This window comes from Podarcis gaigeae (assembly GCF_964106915.1).
Source record: "Podarcis gaigeae genome assembly, chromosome: 4".
In the NCBI taxonomy this organism is placed as follows: Eukaryota; Metazoa; Chordata; class Lepidosauria; order Squamata; family Lacertidae; genus Podarcis; species Podarcis gaigeae.
The window spans coordinates 97492015-97507606 of NC_139677.1; the positions used below are offsets into that span (position 1 = coordinate 97492015).

Below are 15592 nucleotides of genomic sequence, written 5' to 3' on the forward strand. Positions count from 1 at the left end.
CATGGGACCCTCAAGAGTCTCCTCCAGCACCAGAATTCAAAAGCATCCATTCTTCGGCGATCAGCCTTCTTGATGGTCCAGCTCTTACTTCCATACATCACTACTTGGGAAAATCATAGCTTTAACTATACGGACAATCAGGATATAAAAGGTAAAAGGTAAAGGACCCCTGGATGGTTAAGTTCTATCAAAGATGACTATGGGTATGCAGTGCTCACCTCATTTTCTGGCTGAGGGAGCCGGCGTCATGTGGGTCATGTGGCCAGCAAGACTAAACCGCTTCTGGCGCAACGGAACACTATGACGGGAACCAGAGCGGATGGAAATGCTATTTACCTTCCCGCCACAGCGGCACCTATTTAGCTACTTGCGCTGGCGTGCTTTCGAACTAACTAGGTTGGCAGGAGCTGGGACCAGGCAATGGGAGCTCGCCCCGTCGCAGAGATTCGAACCGCCGACCTTCCAATCTGCAAGCCCAAGAGACTCAGTGGTTTAGACCACAGCGCCACCCGCACTAAAATGTAAGAGAAAACCACTCAAATAAATAAAAACAACCAGACAAGGAGGAAAGGAAGCCTCTTGGGTGGCAAGATCAATTTGTATGTTTATTCATATTTTTAGGAAACAGTGAGTACTTAAGTGACTGTGGAGGCCAATTCTGGAGCCACATGTCCTTTCACAGTGTGGACATTGGTTTCTGGGTGGGAGTTGATCATGGTCAGGGTTTGCCAAGTGGGCCTTCCTCTTAGCACGTTTCTCCCTTTCTCCCTGAGTTCAGCTGTCTTCAAAGCCCATGACACCCTTGGTAAAGGCTGTTCTCCAATTGCAGCACCCACAGGCCAGTGTTTCCCAATTGCTGGTGTTTATATAGCATTTTACATATTACACTTGCATTTAAACATGGGCAACCCTTTCACAGGAAAAGGGAAAGTGTAGTGCTTATGGGATTGGGTGTCACTTCAGTGACTTTTCCCTTCTTGTCTTTCTGTTATTTCCTAGACAACAAGGTAAATTAATGTTTAGGAGTGATTGCATGAGACATGTTGCAGAATCAGGCCGTTTTATTTCCTTGGCTGTGTATGGACCATGAACCCCAGCACTGCCTTTGCTCTGAGTAGAACTTTCCCATTTCACCTAAGGGAAAACAGAAACATTAACTTTAATCTCCCGGTGAATTATGCATTACTTAATAATATGACAGGCCGAAATTACCGCATGCCTAAATTGCCGTCTGCTTTCTTGAAATCCAGTGATGAATTATCATTCCCAAAATATTAAGAAACCCCAAAAGGTCATTTAAACAAAAAAAAAAACTAGTGGAAAAGGCCCCTTTGGGAAGGACTAATTAAAAATGCTGACTAAATAGCTGTTTTCAGTGAAAAGAGAGCATCAAAACAATTTCCAAAATAACTTTAAAAGGCAAGCAAATTCATAAGAGGAAATATGTTAATAATTCATCAGATTGCTGAGGCTTCGTCTATGGGGGGGTGGAAATAAGTGTTGCTAAATTACCGAATATGCATTCCATCTTGGCAAGGCAAGACTGATGGAAAGAGATCTCCTCCTATTAACAGGAGAGGTAATTTTATGTACATACATCGAAAGACTTCCCTCGGCAGAGCAGAGAGAGGGAGAGGGTCTTTTGCAGTACCAGTTAGCTTGTTTGCAGTGTAATTGCATTTAGACCAAGGTCTTCTGAAGGAAACGACTGACTAAATTAGCATTAACCAGGTTCCTGTGGGGCTTGGTGCATTGTGGGAGAGGCGGTCTCGCCTCCAGAAAGGACGTGTTGACCCAGTAGAGGCCAGGTGCTGACAAGGCACGGCGTTAATTGCTTTTCCCAAACGGGGTAACTTTTATCACTTGGGGGAAATAGAAAAGGGGGGGGGGAGAAAAGAAATCTCATCAGGCAAAGTGTAGGACTTAAACCTCTTCTTCATTTTTCACCCACCCATTCTTCCTTGGGCTCCCTTCAGCCAAGTGCAGCCAGCCCATGGACGGTCTGGGAATCAGCGTGTTTTTACATGAGAAGAATATGTCCTTTTATTTAAAATGCATCTCTGGGTTATTTGTGGGGCCTGCCTGGTGTTTTTTACATGAGTGGAATGTGTGCTTTTATTTAAAATGCATCTCTGGCTTATTTGTGGGGCTTGCCTGGTGTTTTTTACATGAGTAGAATGTGTGCTTTTATTTAAAATGCATCTCTGGCTTATTTGTGGGGCATAGGAATTCATTCACCACCACCCCCAAAATATAGTCCGGCCCCCCACAAGGTCTGAGGAGCAGGGGACCAGCCCCCCGCTGAAAAAGTTTGCTGACCCCTGGACTAGACCATGGGTAGGCAAACTAAGACCCAGGGGCTGGATCCAGCCCAGTCACCTTCTAAATCCAGCCCACAGATGGTCTGAGAATCAGTGTGTTTTTACATGAGTAGAATGTGTCCTTTTATTTAAAATGCATCTCTGGGTTATTTGTGGGGCATAGGAATTTGTTCCATTTCCCCAAAAAATATAATCTGGCCCCCCACAAGGTCTGGGGGACAGTGGACTGGCCCCATGCTGAAAACGTTTGCTAAACCCTGGACTAGATGACCCACGGGGTCCCTTCCAGCTCTACAAATGTGTGATTCTGTGCTGATGCAGGGAGTTTATAATGTTCCACCACCTTGGGACTGCTATCACCTCAAGGTTCTGCCACCAGCCAAGCCTCAGCTGGGAATAGTCTTCCCAGAGGTTCAAAAACCTCAGAGCCTTCATATATGTCTTTGTGTGGAAATACCCCAAACTCAGCAACCTCTTACCTTATTTCTCATGCCAGCTCCATAAGCCAATGCGTCTCAGAAAGTGCCTCAAGTTATGGTTTTATTCTGACTTCAACACATATTATATTATTAGGCTGAGTGTGTATCCCTCCAGCTAAACTCACATCCAGTCATGTAAATCAATCTTCTGCTGTATTAGTTACTTGAACAGCAAACAAACCTATGACATGCAAATGATAAAAAATAGCTGGCTTGCGGTAGAAGGAGGATAAATGTTTGGTTGAATCTGAGGCCCCTTCTGCAACCGCACAAGGGGTATGAGACCACTTTATAAACAGTCATGGCTTCTCCCCAAATAATTCTGGGAACTGTAGGTCAATACGGATGCTGAGAGATGTTGAGAGCCCTATTCCCCTCCCAGATCTGCAATTCCCAGAGTGTTTTAACAATCGATCCCTCTTGCTAGAGGAGAGCAGAGAGCTCTCTAACAAACTACAGTTCCCAGAATTCTCTGGGGGAAGCGACAATGGTTTAAAGTGCTCTGTCACTCCTTTAACTGTATCATTCGCAGATGGGGCCTGAGATAAAAGAGGCAGATGAGATGAAAAGGCTACGGCATGGCTGCCACTCTCTAGGCTGCAACTCAGACCGGCAGAGAACAAGATCAGAGAGAGGCTTTTCTTTGGAGGAGGAGGAGAAAATGGTCTGAGCGGGATTAGATATTCTAGGAATAACCAGTGGCAGAGATCAGGCTTTAATCAGCTGCTAACAGATCTGCAGCGGGGAAATCAAAGCAGTTATAAATGCAGAGACTAGGGAGTAATTGGGAAAAATAGAGTAATGCCCAGTTGAGACTGAAGAATCATGGTTGCCACATTTCTCGGAGATCATCCCTTCTCACATCAAGAAGCCCTCGGCTCAACAAGCCAATCTGAGAAGGAAGGAAGGAAGCACTCTTCCCTTCTTCTGCTGCCCCTTCCAGGGATTAAGGTTGAATCCTGACAAGACAGAAGTACTGTTCTTGGGGGACAGGGGGCAGGCTGGTATGGAGGACTACCTGGTCCTGAATGGGGTAGCTGTGCCCCTGAAGGACCAGGTGCGCAGCCTGGGAGTCATTCTGGACTCACAGCTGTCCATGGAGGGGCAGGTTAATTCTGAGTCCAGGGCGGCTGTCTACCAGCTCCATCTGGTATGCTTTTGTTCTCTTGCACGCCCACCACATGAAGAAGAAGAAGAGTTTGGATTTGATATCCAGCCTTTCACTCCCTTTAAGGAGTCTCAAAGCGGCCAACATTCTCCTTTCCCTTCCTCCCCCACAACAAACGCTCTGTGAGGTGAGTGGGGCTGAGAGACTTCAAAGAAGTGTGACTGGCCCAAGGTCACCCAGCAGCTGCATGTGGAGGAGCAGGGAAGCGAACCCAGTTCACCAGATTACGAGACTACCGCTCTTAACCACTACACCATACTGGCTCTCACCATACAGAATGTGCCTTCTTTTTCTTTACACTTCCAACAAATATTTGTAGCTCTTCTATACATTTTTGCTAATTTAGTAGGAGTTAGGTACCAACGGTACATCGTTTTCATATGGTTTTTCTTCAACATACAGCAGAGGACAGGATTAAGAAATAAGCTTCTTGTGCTTTCTCTCCTCCCTGCAGCCACCCTTGTGTGATTCGTGGACAGGTGATGACATCGGACGGGACCCCACTCGTCGGCGTGAATATCAGCTTTGTCAACAATCCTCTTTTCGGCTACACTATCAGCAGGCAGGATGGCAGGTACGTATGTGGGCCCCTTTCTGCCTTTTCATTGTGTGAAGTGCAAGGCTGGCTTCAATGCAGAGGCTTTAGTGTGAACATCAGCTTGTCTGTTTCATAGGGTGCTTGCAGATTCCTTTCGTTCCTTGCTGGGTCTGGACTGGCACTAATAAATAAGCAGGCTGCAAATTAGGTGGGGAAGTTTGAACCTTCCAACTTCTAAGGAGAGCTGCTACTCCTGATAGTACCTTAAAGGTGACCTGGAAACTACAACTAATCCAGAATGCGGCAGCTAGACTGGTGACAGGGAGCGGTTGCAAGACCATATAACACTGGTCCTGAAAGACCTGCATTGGCTCTCAGTACATTTCCGGGCATAATTCAAAGTGTTGGTGCTGACCTTGAAAGCCCTAAATGGCCTCGGCCCAGTATACCTGAAGGAGCATCTCCACCCCCATCGTCCAGCCCGGACACTGAGGTCCAGCTCTGAGGGCCTTCTGAAGGCAGTTCCCTCACTGTGAGAAGTGAAGATACAGGGAACCAGGGAGAGGGCCTTCTTGGTAGTGGCACCTGCCCTGTGGAACACCCTCCCATCAGATGTCAAGGAAATTAACAACTATCAGACTTTTAGAAGACATCTAAAGGCAGCCCTGTTTAGGGAAGTTTTTAATGTCTGATGTTTTATCACTTTATTATTATTATTATTATTCTGTTGCGAGCTGCCCATAGTGGCTGGGGAAATCCAGCCAGATAGGTGGCGTATAAATAATAATAATATTTGTTGTTGTTGTTGTTGGGGTGGGGAAAATAGACAATACTTCCCGCCTGATTCATTACTTAGTGGTAGCCAGATAAATGCACTTCCCACCACAGGGTATTGCCTCTGAGCCCACCAGGCTATTCTGAATGAAAGAAGGCACAGCAAAGAAGGGAAAGAATTGGCTTAAACTACAGCGAGAAAAGTAGGGATTGGTCACCGTGCATAGAATCATAGAGTTGGAAAGAAACCCAGAGTGTCTCCTAATCTAACCCCCTGCAATGCAGGAATCTAACCTAAAGACAGTCATCCAACCTCTGCTTAGAAACCTCCAAGGAAGCTGGAGCTGGTGGGAAATGGAATCCAACAATACATGGAAGGCCTTAGTGTAGGCAGTAAATGACCAAACCAGCCAAATTCCAGAAAATTCAACGGAAGGCCTTTGACTTGTAATAATGGCGATCTTTTGTGGTTTGTGCAGCTGCCTCGATGAATAAGGGTCATGATTCAGTGGTACTGCATCTGCTTTGTTTGCAGAAGGCCCCTGGCACATTCCCCAGGTAAACTCCTCTCTGAACCCCCCGAGAGATGGTTGCAGTCCTTGTAGATGATGCCGAGCTACAGGAACCAGCAGTCTGTGTCAATATGAGGCAGCTTCCGGCTGTTAGAATTCCTGCTCCATGATTGCTGTCATGGGATTGTTGTCTTTCCCATGACGGTGTATGTTTTGACTCCACAGAGTGGGAAGTGACAGAGACAGGATGTTTGTGTTACTGTGTTCGGTGAAGTGGGACTATTGTCCTTTGTTCTTTTTCTCTTTGCTGTCTTGATGCTAGAGAGAGAAGGAGCCATGTTGCAGTGCTCTGTGTGTGTTTATATGTAAATAAAGTAGATTAGCCAAAATACCGAGTTTCTGAGGTCTGTTACGCAATGCTGTGCAAACTCTGCGGATCCCTAAGTGTGCCGGTTGGCATCGGTCGCTGTGATGTTTGGGCTGGAGAAAGCTTTTGAAGCTCCCGGAAAAAAGACCAGGAGGGAGAGAACATGCCAGTCGGGCATGTGTCTCTGCCAGGATCCTACTCGAGTGTAGGCTGAACTCCTGACACCAGCGTGCCGTTCCTCTGGTTTTAGCCGCCTTAGTTGACACTGGTTTTAGCCGCCTTAGTGCACAGCGCACAGTGTCCTCTAAGCATCTCAGGTGCATATTGCATTGAAACATTGGAAACCTCGTTGGAGTTGCGGCTGTTTTCCAGTGCTGTGGCTGAGTCCTAGCCGTGCCAGGAGAATAGAGGAGCGGGGCATTCCAAGGGGACAGGGGAGAGCCCCGCTAAGGCTGCGTGCATTTCCACCTCAGTGGAAAAGTTCGCAGGGCCATGCTGTAAAACCTGCTCTTCTTTTTTCAACAGCAAAATTCTCGCTTTGAGCCATTGACTAGGTAGGACTGCAGACCCCACACTTCTGAAAGAGCTTTCGTAAAGGCCAAGGCATCATCGGCGGCCCTTGTCAGAGAGAACGCTTTGATGCTTCTTGATAAGAGGAGAGTTTTGCTGGCGGTTTTCGTTTTGATTCCACCGGCTTGGGTCTTATCTCTCATTCTCTTTCCTTCATCGCTTCTTGGTCTCATCAAGGTAACTTCAAGGCGAAGGCAGGAGCTGATGACTAGCTGCATCTCCCGCAACAACAATGTCGCCTCTGTGTTTACCTCGCCTGCTTGAGATCGATTCCTTCCCTTTTTTCCCCAGTTTCACGCTTGTGCCAAAAGGAAGCACAGTTCTAAAGCTCATTAGAGTTCACTGTTCCAAGCAACTCCCCTCGCCAGTGAGGCAAAGAAGAGATGTTTTCATTTATAAACGACCCTTCTTTTTCCAGCCGCTTGTTGAACTCCTTTTTATTTTTAGTATTTAAAAGGAAAACAACCCCAGTCCTTTTTGTAGTTGCTCCCCCTCCCCACATTTCATACTCAGCCCCAGGCTGCTTTCCAGGCTTTGCCAAATGCTAATTAGCTGTTAAAAATGCCCTCATCAAGACTTAAATGCTCTTCATTTCGCTGGCAAGCAACAAATGGAGGCTTTTAAAAGCGAGCGGCCAGAGTTTTTGATGTCTCTATTTGAATTGCAGAATAAACATCTCACTTCGTTTATATATATAAATAAAGAGGTTTTTAAAAATGGAAGCATTTTATTATCACTTCATGGCAAAAAAAAAAAAATCTGTCCTCTCTAAAGCACGCATTTGGGATGATTCCAGGTTTTGTCTCCAGGGCTGTACACACTAACCCATTCAAAGCACAAAAGTGTGGGTTCCCCAATGTGGAACTGTTTAGGCCTATCCTTACTATACTGTTTGCATTCTAGACTGCCATCAACCAAGGATGGGTGTAGTTATTTTATTGTCCTCTTCATGGGGTTATCCTGCACTTGCCCCAGGTGCATAAAGAAAGAAGCGGTGGTTGCAATCTTTTTTATTTTTATTGATATTTTATTAGAATAATTTCATTTATAAAAAGACCATGTGAGAAAAGAACTTGTGGGTCTAGATGACCCTCTAGGTCCTCCGCCCCCTGACTCTACAACTCAACAACACCCTCCCATGCGCTGAACTATAGATTTCAAGCTCCGTGGGCTATGCAATGCGAAATGTGTATCTATGGCACAAAGATCATAGAATCATAGAATTGTAGAGTTGGAGTCTACTTCAACCCCCTGCAATGCAGAAATCCTTTGTAGGGCTCGGAGCCACGACCCTGAAATTAAGAGCCTCATGCTCTCTTGGCTGAGTTATCCCAGCAGACAAACGCCTTTCTCAGATTCTCCTGCTAGCATCAAACTACCAGACAGACCACCTGTTTGGTGTGATCTGGAAGCTGTTGTTTAATCGTTTAGTCGTGTCCAACTCTTCATGACCTCGTGGACCAGAGCACGCCAGGCACTCCTGTCTTCCACTGCCTCCCGCAGTTTGGTCAAACTCATTTTAGTAGCTTCGAGAACACTGTCCAGCCACCTCGTCCTCTGCCGTCCCCTTCTCCTTGTGCCCTCCATCTTTCCCAACATCAGGGTCTTTTCCAGGGAGTCTTCTCTTCTCATGAGGTGGCCAAAGTATTGGAGCCTCAGCTTCACGATCTGTCCTTTCAGTGAGCACTCAGGGCTGATTTCCTTAAGAATGGAGAGGTTTGATCTTCTTGCAGTCCATGGGACTCTCAAGAGTCTTCTCCAGCACCATAATTCAAAAGCATCCATTCTTTGGCGATCAGCCTTCTTGATGGTCCAGCTCTCACTTCCATACATCACTACTGGGAGAACCATGGCTTTAACTATACGGACCTTTGTTGTCAGCATGTCTCTGCTTTTTAAGATGCTGTCTAGGTTTGTCATTGCTTTTCTCCCAAGAAGCAGGTGTCTTTTAATTTGTGACTGCTGTCACCATCTGCAGTGATCATGGAGCCCAAGAAAGTAAAATCTCTCACTGCCTCCATTTCCTCTCCTTCTATTTGCCAGGAGGTGATGGGACCAGTGGCCATGATCTTCGTTTTTTTGATGTTGAGCTTCAGACCATATTTTGCACTCTCCTCTTTCACCCTCATTAAAAGGTTCTTTAATTCCTCCTCACTTTCTGCCATCAAGGTTGTGTCCTCTGCATATCTGAGGTTGTTGATATTTCTTCCGGTAATCTTAATTCCAGTTTGGGATTCATCCAGCCCAGCCTTTCGCATGATGAATTCTGCATATAAGTTAAATAAACAGTTACAGGTATGTATATTCTTATTATCCTAAAACACATATAATATATTCTTCGTAAGCTCATTCCAGGTATCATTGTATTCATCCAAAGAAAGTCTGCGTCAATAAGCTGTCCATTCATAAGTTGCCAATGTTGCTGTGTTGTCAAGCCTTTGATTAAGGAGAATCGTATCTCTGTTCTTCCAGTTCATCAGCATCAGTCTCTCAGCCACCATTAGGGCAGATAGAATCTATTTTCACTGTCCTGTTGTCAATTTCCATACAATGGGCATATAATTCAAGGGAATATTCACCTCTGAAAAACTCATTTTTTTCCCCATAGCGTCTTCTTTATATCGCCCAGCAATCTTGGTGGTTTCAGCCTAGGTGTATGCCCACCCACAGCACCATTGAGTAGGTGTGAATACGTTGTTGAGACCCCCTATGTCTGCTTTCATTCGTTGTCAAGCTGACACGCTGTGGGGGAACGCAGAATCAATCTGCAACGAGTGTTTCTTTTCGGAACGAAGCCGGTTTCTCAGGAAGTGCTTTTCAGGGGCAAAGAATACTCTATATGTTAAGTTGTAGGTGGACATATCAGACGACACAGTGATTCTTCAAAACAGCTCTCGTTTATTCACAGGCCAGAACTGAACTGAACTGAAGGGTTCGGCCAGCCTGCTTATATAGAGCTCCACTAGAACGCAACAGTAACCACTTTCTGTAACTAGCCAATCACTGAACGTCACTTTCAACCCCCTATTTGCATATGTGGACCTGAGTGAAAACTATCTACAGTTATCCCCCTGCTGGCCCAGAGTGAGAACCTCAGTACATGACACCATAGATCTGGATTGTGTGCAGACCAAAAAATAACAAGTACCATATTTTTCCATGTATAAGATGCCCCCTATTTGGGGGGACTCAAATTTAAGAAAATGGGGGGAGATGGCACTTTTTTGCGGCAGGTTGCCTAGAGTTGATGGTTTTTTTTTGCAGAGGATTGCCCAGAGTTGTTGAATTTTTGGGGGACTGCTGAAAACTGCTCATGCACCGCAAAAATCCACCTCTTGTCTGTTACATCGCCAGCAGAAGCTCCCAATCACCCGCCCAACAGCTGCCAATCAACACCACCCATTGATGCAGCAACCAATAATATGCACAATGCCCGCTGACAGCAGTAGCTAATAATAATAATAATAATAATAATAATAATAATAATAATAATAATAATAATTTTTATTTATACCCCGTTCTCCCCAGTCAAGACCGGGCTCAGGGCGGCTAACACCAGGTATAAAAACAACTGATTAAAATACAACTTAAAAACAAGATTAAAATACAACATTAAAATGCAGCCTCATTTCAGTAGAAACTCAAATCAAAAACCTTTTGGGGGGTGAAAACATCAAATCTTCACCAAGGCCAACTGTCCTCATTAAGCACTATCCACGTATAAGATGGCCCCCACTTTTAAGCATAATTTTTAGAGAGAAAAACCCTAGTCTTATACACTGAAAAGTACGGTCATTTCCATTGATTCTATAACAAAATGCTCCTTGTGTACACCGCTTAAATTAGACTGGTTCTTAGGTTCCGTCCGGTGGTCACTTTCCAGCGTGACCCGGGAACTGAGAAGCTCAGTGAAGGGTCGAGCTGCAGAGATTTCCAACGCCTGGTTCTTGTGTTTACATTGACAGCTTTGACCTGGTGACCAATGGCGGCATCTCCATCATCTTGCACTTCGAGCGGGCGCCTTTCATCACCCAGGAGCACACCCTCTGGCTGCCGTGGGACCGCTTCTTCGTCATGGAGACCATCATCATGAGGCACGAAGAAAACGACATCCCCAGCTGCGACCTGAGCAGCTTCGCCCGGCCCAATCCTGTGGTCTCACCTTCCCCTCTGACGGCGTTCGCCAGCTCCTGCTCAGAGAGAGGTCCCATCGTCCCGGAGATACAGGTAGGACGACAAGGGGGAGAAAGGGCATTTCTGATCCCAGATCCTGCTTGTCTGTACTGAGCAAGGAGGTTGTGGTCTCAAAGCCCAGCTCAACGTGGGAAAAACAAGCAAGCCAAACGGACGTGTACATACATTAGAACCAGCACTAACAAAATATCGTGTTGTGATTAAAGCAGCGATAATGCCAGATTTTGAAAAATTAAGACAATAAAAAAACACAGTTAAAACGAATTTCAGCACATCTACAAGTCAGCTTACAGGCCAGCCAAAGCCTTTTCTAATTATAATTCGCTCTGTCAGAAGTGAACTGATATTACCCTTGCTGGTACCTTTCCCGGGAAAATCAGAGGCTCACTATGTCAGGTTCCTATTGGAAGACCGGACAAATGCTAGAACATTAGTAGTGGTCAAGTTTTTATCGGTGGTTGCAAGAACCAGTGATCCCTATCTTTAAGTCTGAGCAAAATGCTTGTTTAACCTGGAGGTAGGCTGTCTGAATTGTGCATTGCTTTGTAACGATTTGTTGGGTCTCTGGACCATAATAAGGATTATATATATATATATATATATATATATATGGAAAATTATAAATGCCTTTGCTTGTGAAAAGGCCAAACTACATGTTGCATGTACAGTGGTACCTTGGTTCTCAAACTTAATCTGTTCCGGAAGTCGGTTCAAAAACCAAAAGCATTCCCAAACCAAGGTGCGCTTTCCCATAGAAAGTAATGCAAAATGGATTAATCCATTCTAGACTTTTAGAAACAACACCTAAAACAGCATTCTATATTCAGATAGGTAGCCATGTTGGTCTGACGCAGTCGAAATAAAAAATTAAAAAATAGTCCAGTAGCTCCTTAGAGACCAACTAAGTTTGTTCTGGGTATAAGCTTTCGTGTGCATGCACACTTCTTCAGATACCACCTAAAACAGCAATTTAACACGAGTTTTACTCTCTAACGAGACCATTGATCCGTAAAATGAAAGCAATAAACAATGTCCTGCAGTCACACAATCAATCAATCAGTAGCTGAACTGGGTTCCACACAGTCACAAAAACAAACAAAAAAGAGCCACAAAAACAAAAACGCAAAATAAATCTTAAAAACAGACAGACCTTAGTGTAACACTCAAAACGGAAGTGTGGCACTCAAAACAGAAGTGTAACACTCTAAACAGAGCATGTTCGGCTTCTGAAAAAAGTTCGCAAACCGGTATACTTACTTCTGGGTTTGCAGTGTTTGGGCTCCAAGCTGTTTGAGTACCAAGGCATTTGAGAACCAAGGTACCACTGTAGTTTATTTGCTGAGCAGGCACTGCTAAATGCAAAGCAGCCACGGATGGTAGACGTGAGAACCAATATGTTTGGAGGAGGGGCAGGCAAGGGTAACATTTCCCTTGCCCCCAATTTGTCTGTTCAAAATCCTCCTCCTCAGCTGCCATTTTCTCCCGAGAGGGGGAAAAGATACAGGGGGACAATGCCCTTTCCTTAGACAGAAAACCAACTGGGGAGAATCTTTAATAGACCAGTGCCTTCAAAGAGAGGGTTAAACAGCCACTCGCATAGCATTCCTTCCCCCTGTTCAACCTGATACAATTTTTTTAATCTGAAGAAGTGTGCATGCACACGAAAGCTCATACCAATAACAAACTTAGCTGGTCTCTAAGGTGCTACTGGAAGGAAATTTTTTGTTTGTTTGTTTCAACTTTTTTTAATGTTTTGCATCTAAACAGGGGCAGGATTTTAGCATTTGGGAGAGTTGTGTCCATGTTTTGCATGCAGAAGTTCCTATTTCCAATCCCTGATATCCTTGCATAAGGTTTTGAAAGATTCCTGCCTGAAACCTGGCAGAACTGGGCTAGATGCACCAGCCGGTTTTGACTCGTAAAAAACCAGCTTCCTGTTTTACTCATGCAAAATACGCATGGCCTTTCCCCTCCTTATACCAATACACACACACACTTCTCTCTGCACAAATGCTTACTTCCCCTCTGGGTCTCGGACTAATTTGCATAAGCATTTGCATCTTTTTGATATTTAAAGCTTGCCGCTCATGTCGCCATTATTTGTTTCTGCCCGTATCTGATCAACTGGCAGGGAAACGCCGGTTAACAACAGTCACCAGTGGAGACAATCTGCAATTGTCTCTGCTGGGGAGAAGGAGGGGGGAAAACCCCTCACTCCCAGAGCTATATTATTTACAATTCGATGGGAGGGTGCAGCGTGCAGAGACGGGGAATAAAGCAGGCAAAAGGAATCCAGATTATCTGGCATCTTGCATTGCCTTTCCTAGCTCTTGTTCCTGCTCAGCAGCCACTGGGTGAAAGGAGCAATGGGGTGAGATTTTTCAGAAACAGAGGTAGATCCCAGTGTGAAACCGACCTGGCTTGTGGGTTGAGAATGCTGCTTTATAAGAAGTCTATCCCTTGGGAAGGGACGCAGGTGGCGCTGTGGGTTAAACCACAGAGCCTAGGACTTGCCGATCAGAAGGTCGGCGGTTCGAATCCCCGCGACGGGGGTGAGCTCCCGTTGCTCGGTCCCTGCTCCTGCCGACCAGTTCGAAAGCACCTCAAAGTGCAAGTAGATAAATAGGTACCACTCCAGCGGGAAGGTAAACGGCGTTTCCATGCGCTGCTCTGGTTCGCCAGAAGCGGCTTAGTCATGCTGGCCACATGACCCAGAAGCTGTACGCTGGCTCCCTCGCCAATAAAGCAAGATGAACGCCGCAACCCCAGAGTTGGCCACAACTGGACCTAATGGTCAGGGATCCCTTTACCTTTATCCCTTGGAAATTGTAGGGATGGAACTACCTAGATTGTATAGGAATTTATTCACATATGCGACGACAGTGGCAAAGAAAGTTACTTGCCCAAAAATGGAAAGAAGTAGTAGTCCTGGAAAAGGAAGAATGGATACAAAAACTTATGGAATATGCAGAAATGGTGAAACTTACTGGAAGAATAAGGAATTAAGATAACAAAACTTTTCTATAAAAGAATGGAAATGGTTTTTGTTTGCCCAAAAATGGAAAGAAGAAGAAATCCCAGTAAAGGAAGAATGGATACAAAAACTTATGGAATACGCAGAAATGGCGAAATTTACCGGAACAATAAGAAATGAAGATGACAAAACTTTTTATAAAAGAATGGAAATGGTTTGTTGAATATTTACAGATAAATTGCAAACAGATGAAAACACTGGCTTGTATATTGTAATAACCTGCAGCTACATAAGAGTACATATTTAAAGAAGATAAATAAATGAGTAAGTTAAGGTAATTTGGATATACAGAAGATATTAAAAATAAAAGTTAAGGAACCGCAGAAAGAGGAGGAAGGAAGTCAAGTTTTAAAATGTTAAAATGATTGTAAAAGCAGTGAAATGTATATTTCTGGAAAGTATAAATAAATAATAAATGATGAAAAAGAAGAAGAGAATGCTGCTTTATGGAAGTGAGTAATGGGCAACTTAAAACCGTTAGGAGCAGCACCTCAATGCCTTCTAAATATGCTGCGTCAGGGAGATTTTGGGCATCATGTGGCAAGACAGAGTCTCAAACATAGATGTGCTCTCCCAAGCCCATGTTACCAGCATGTTCGCACTCATGCCACAGCGGCTGATTTGGTCGTGTCCACAAAATAGAAAATGGCAGGATCCCCAAGGAGCTGGCTTCAGGCACCAGGCCCGTTGGCAGACCAAGCACAATTCAAAGTGTTGGTGTTGAGCTGTAAAGCCCTAAATGGCCTCGGCCCAGTATAGCTGAAAGATTATCCCCATCGTTCTGCCCAGATGCTGAGGTCCAGTGTGAGGGCATTCCGGCGGTTCCCTGACTGCGAGAAGCAAAGCTACAGGGAACCAGACATAGGGCCTTCTCGGTAGTGGCGCCCGCCCTGTGGAACGCCTTCCCATCAGATGTCAAAGAGATAAGCAACTACCTGACATTTAGAAGACATTTGAAGGCAGCCCTGTTCAGGGAAGTTTTTAATGTGTGACATTTTTATGTATTTTTAATCTTTGTTGGAGGCTGCCCAGAGTGGCTGGGGAGACCCAGCCAATGGGCAGGGTACAAATAATTTACAAATTATTATTATTATTATTATTATTACAAAGATGCCTGCAGACGTGGCATGAAGGCTGGCAACCTCAACCCTGCCATGAGGTAGACAGGTAAAAGGTAAAGGACCCCTGGACAGTTAAGTCCAGTCAAAGGCAGCTATGAGGTTGTGGTGCTCATCTCGCTTTTTCAGGCCAAGGGAGCCGGCGGTTGTCCACAGACAGCTTTCCAGGTCATGTGGCCAGCAGAACTAAACCGCTTCAGGTGCAACGAAAAGCAGAGTGCACGGAAACGCCGTTTACCTTCCCGCCGCAGCGGTACCTATTTATCTACTTGCACTGGCATGCTTTCGAACTGCTAGGTTGGCAGGAGCTGAGACAGAGCAATGGGAGCTCACTCCATCACAGGGATTCAAACTTCCGACCTTCTGATCAGCAAGCCCAAGAGGCTCAGTGGTTTAGACCACAGCACCACCCGTGTCAGTGCCTGGCAGAGGTAAATTTAGGGGGTTTGCCTGCACTGGGCACCGAGCTGAGAGGGATTGTTGCAGCAGTGATGAACAATGGAAGGCAAGAGGCAAG

At 45.2% G+C, this 15592-nt stretch overlaps 1 protein-coding gene across 13 annotated transcripts in view; it reads left to right on the top strand.

Annotated features, from left to right (window-relative positions):
• The window catches only part of TENM4 (teneurin transmembrane protein 4), a 650537-nt gene that overhangs the window by 568237 nt on the left and 66708 nt on the right, over positions 1-15592 (top strand). For all 13 annotated transcript variants that reach the window (XM_083735741.1, XM_083735748.1, XM_083735749.1 and 10 more), the window contains 2 exons: positions 4423-4542; positions 10695-10956. In XM_083735741.1, the coding sequence (XP_083591867.1) occupies positions 4423-4542; positions 10695-10956 (382 nt within the window). The remainder of the gene's footprint in view (positions 1-4422; positions 4543-10694; positions 10957-15592) is intronic.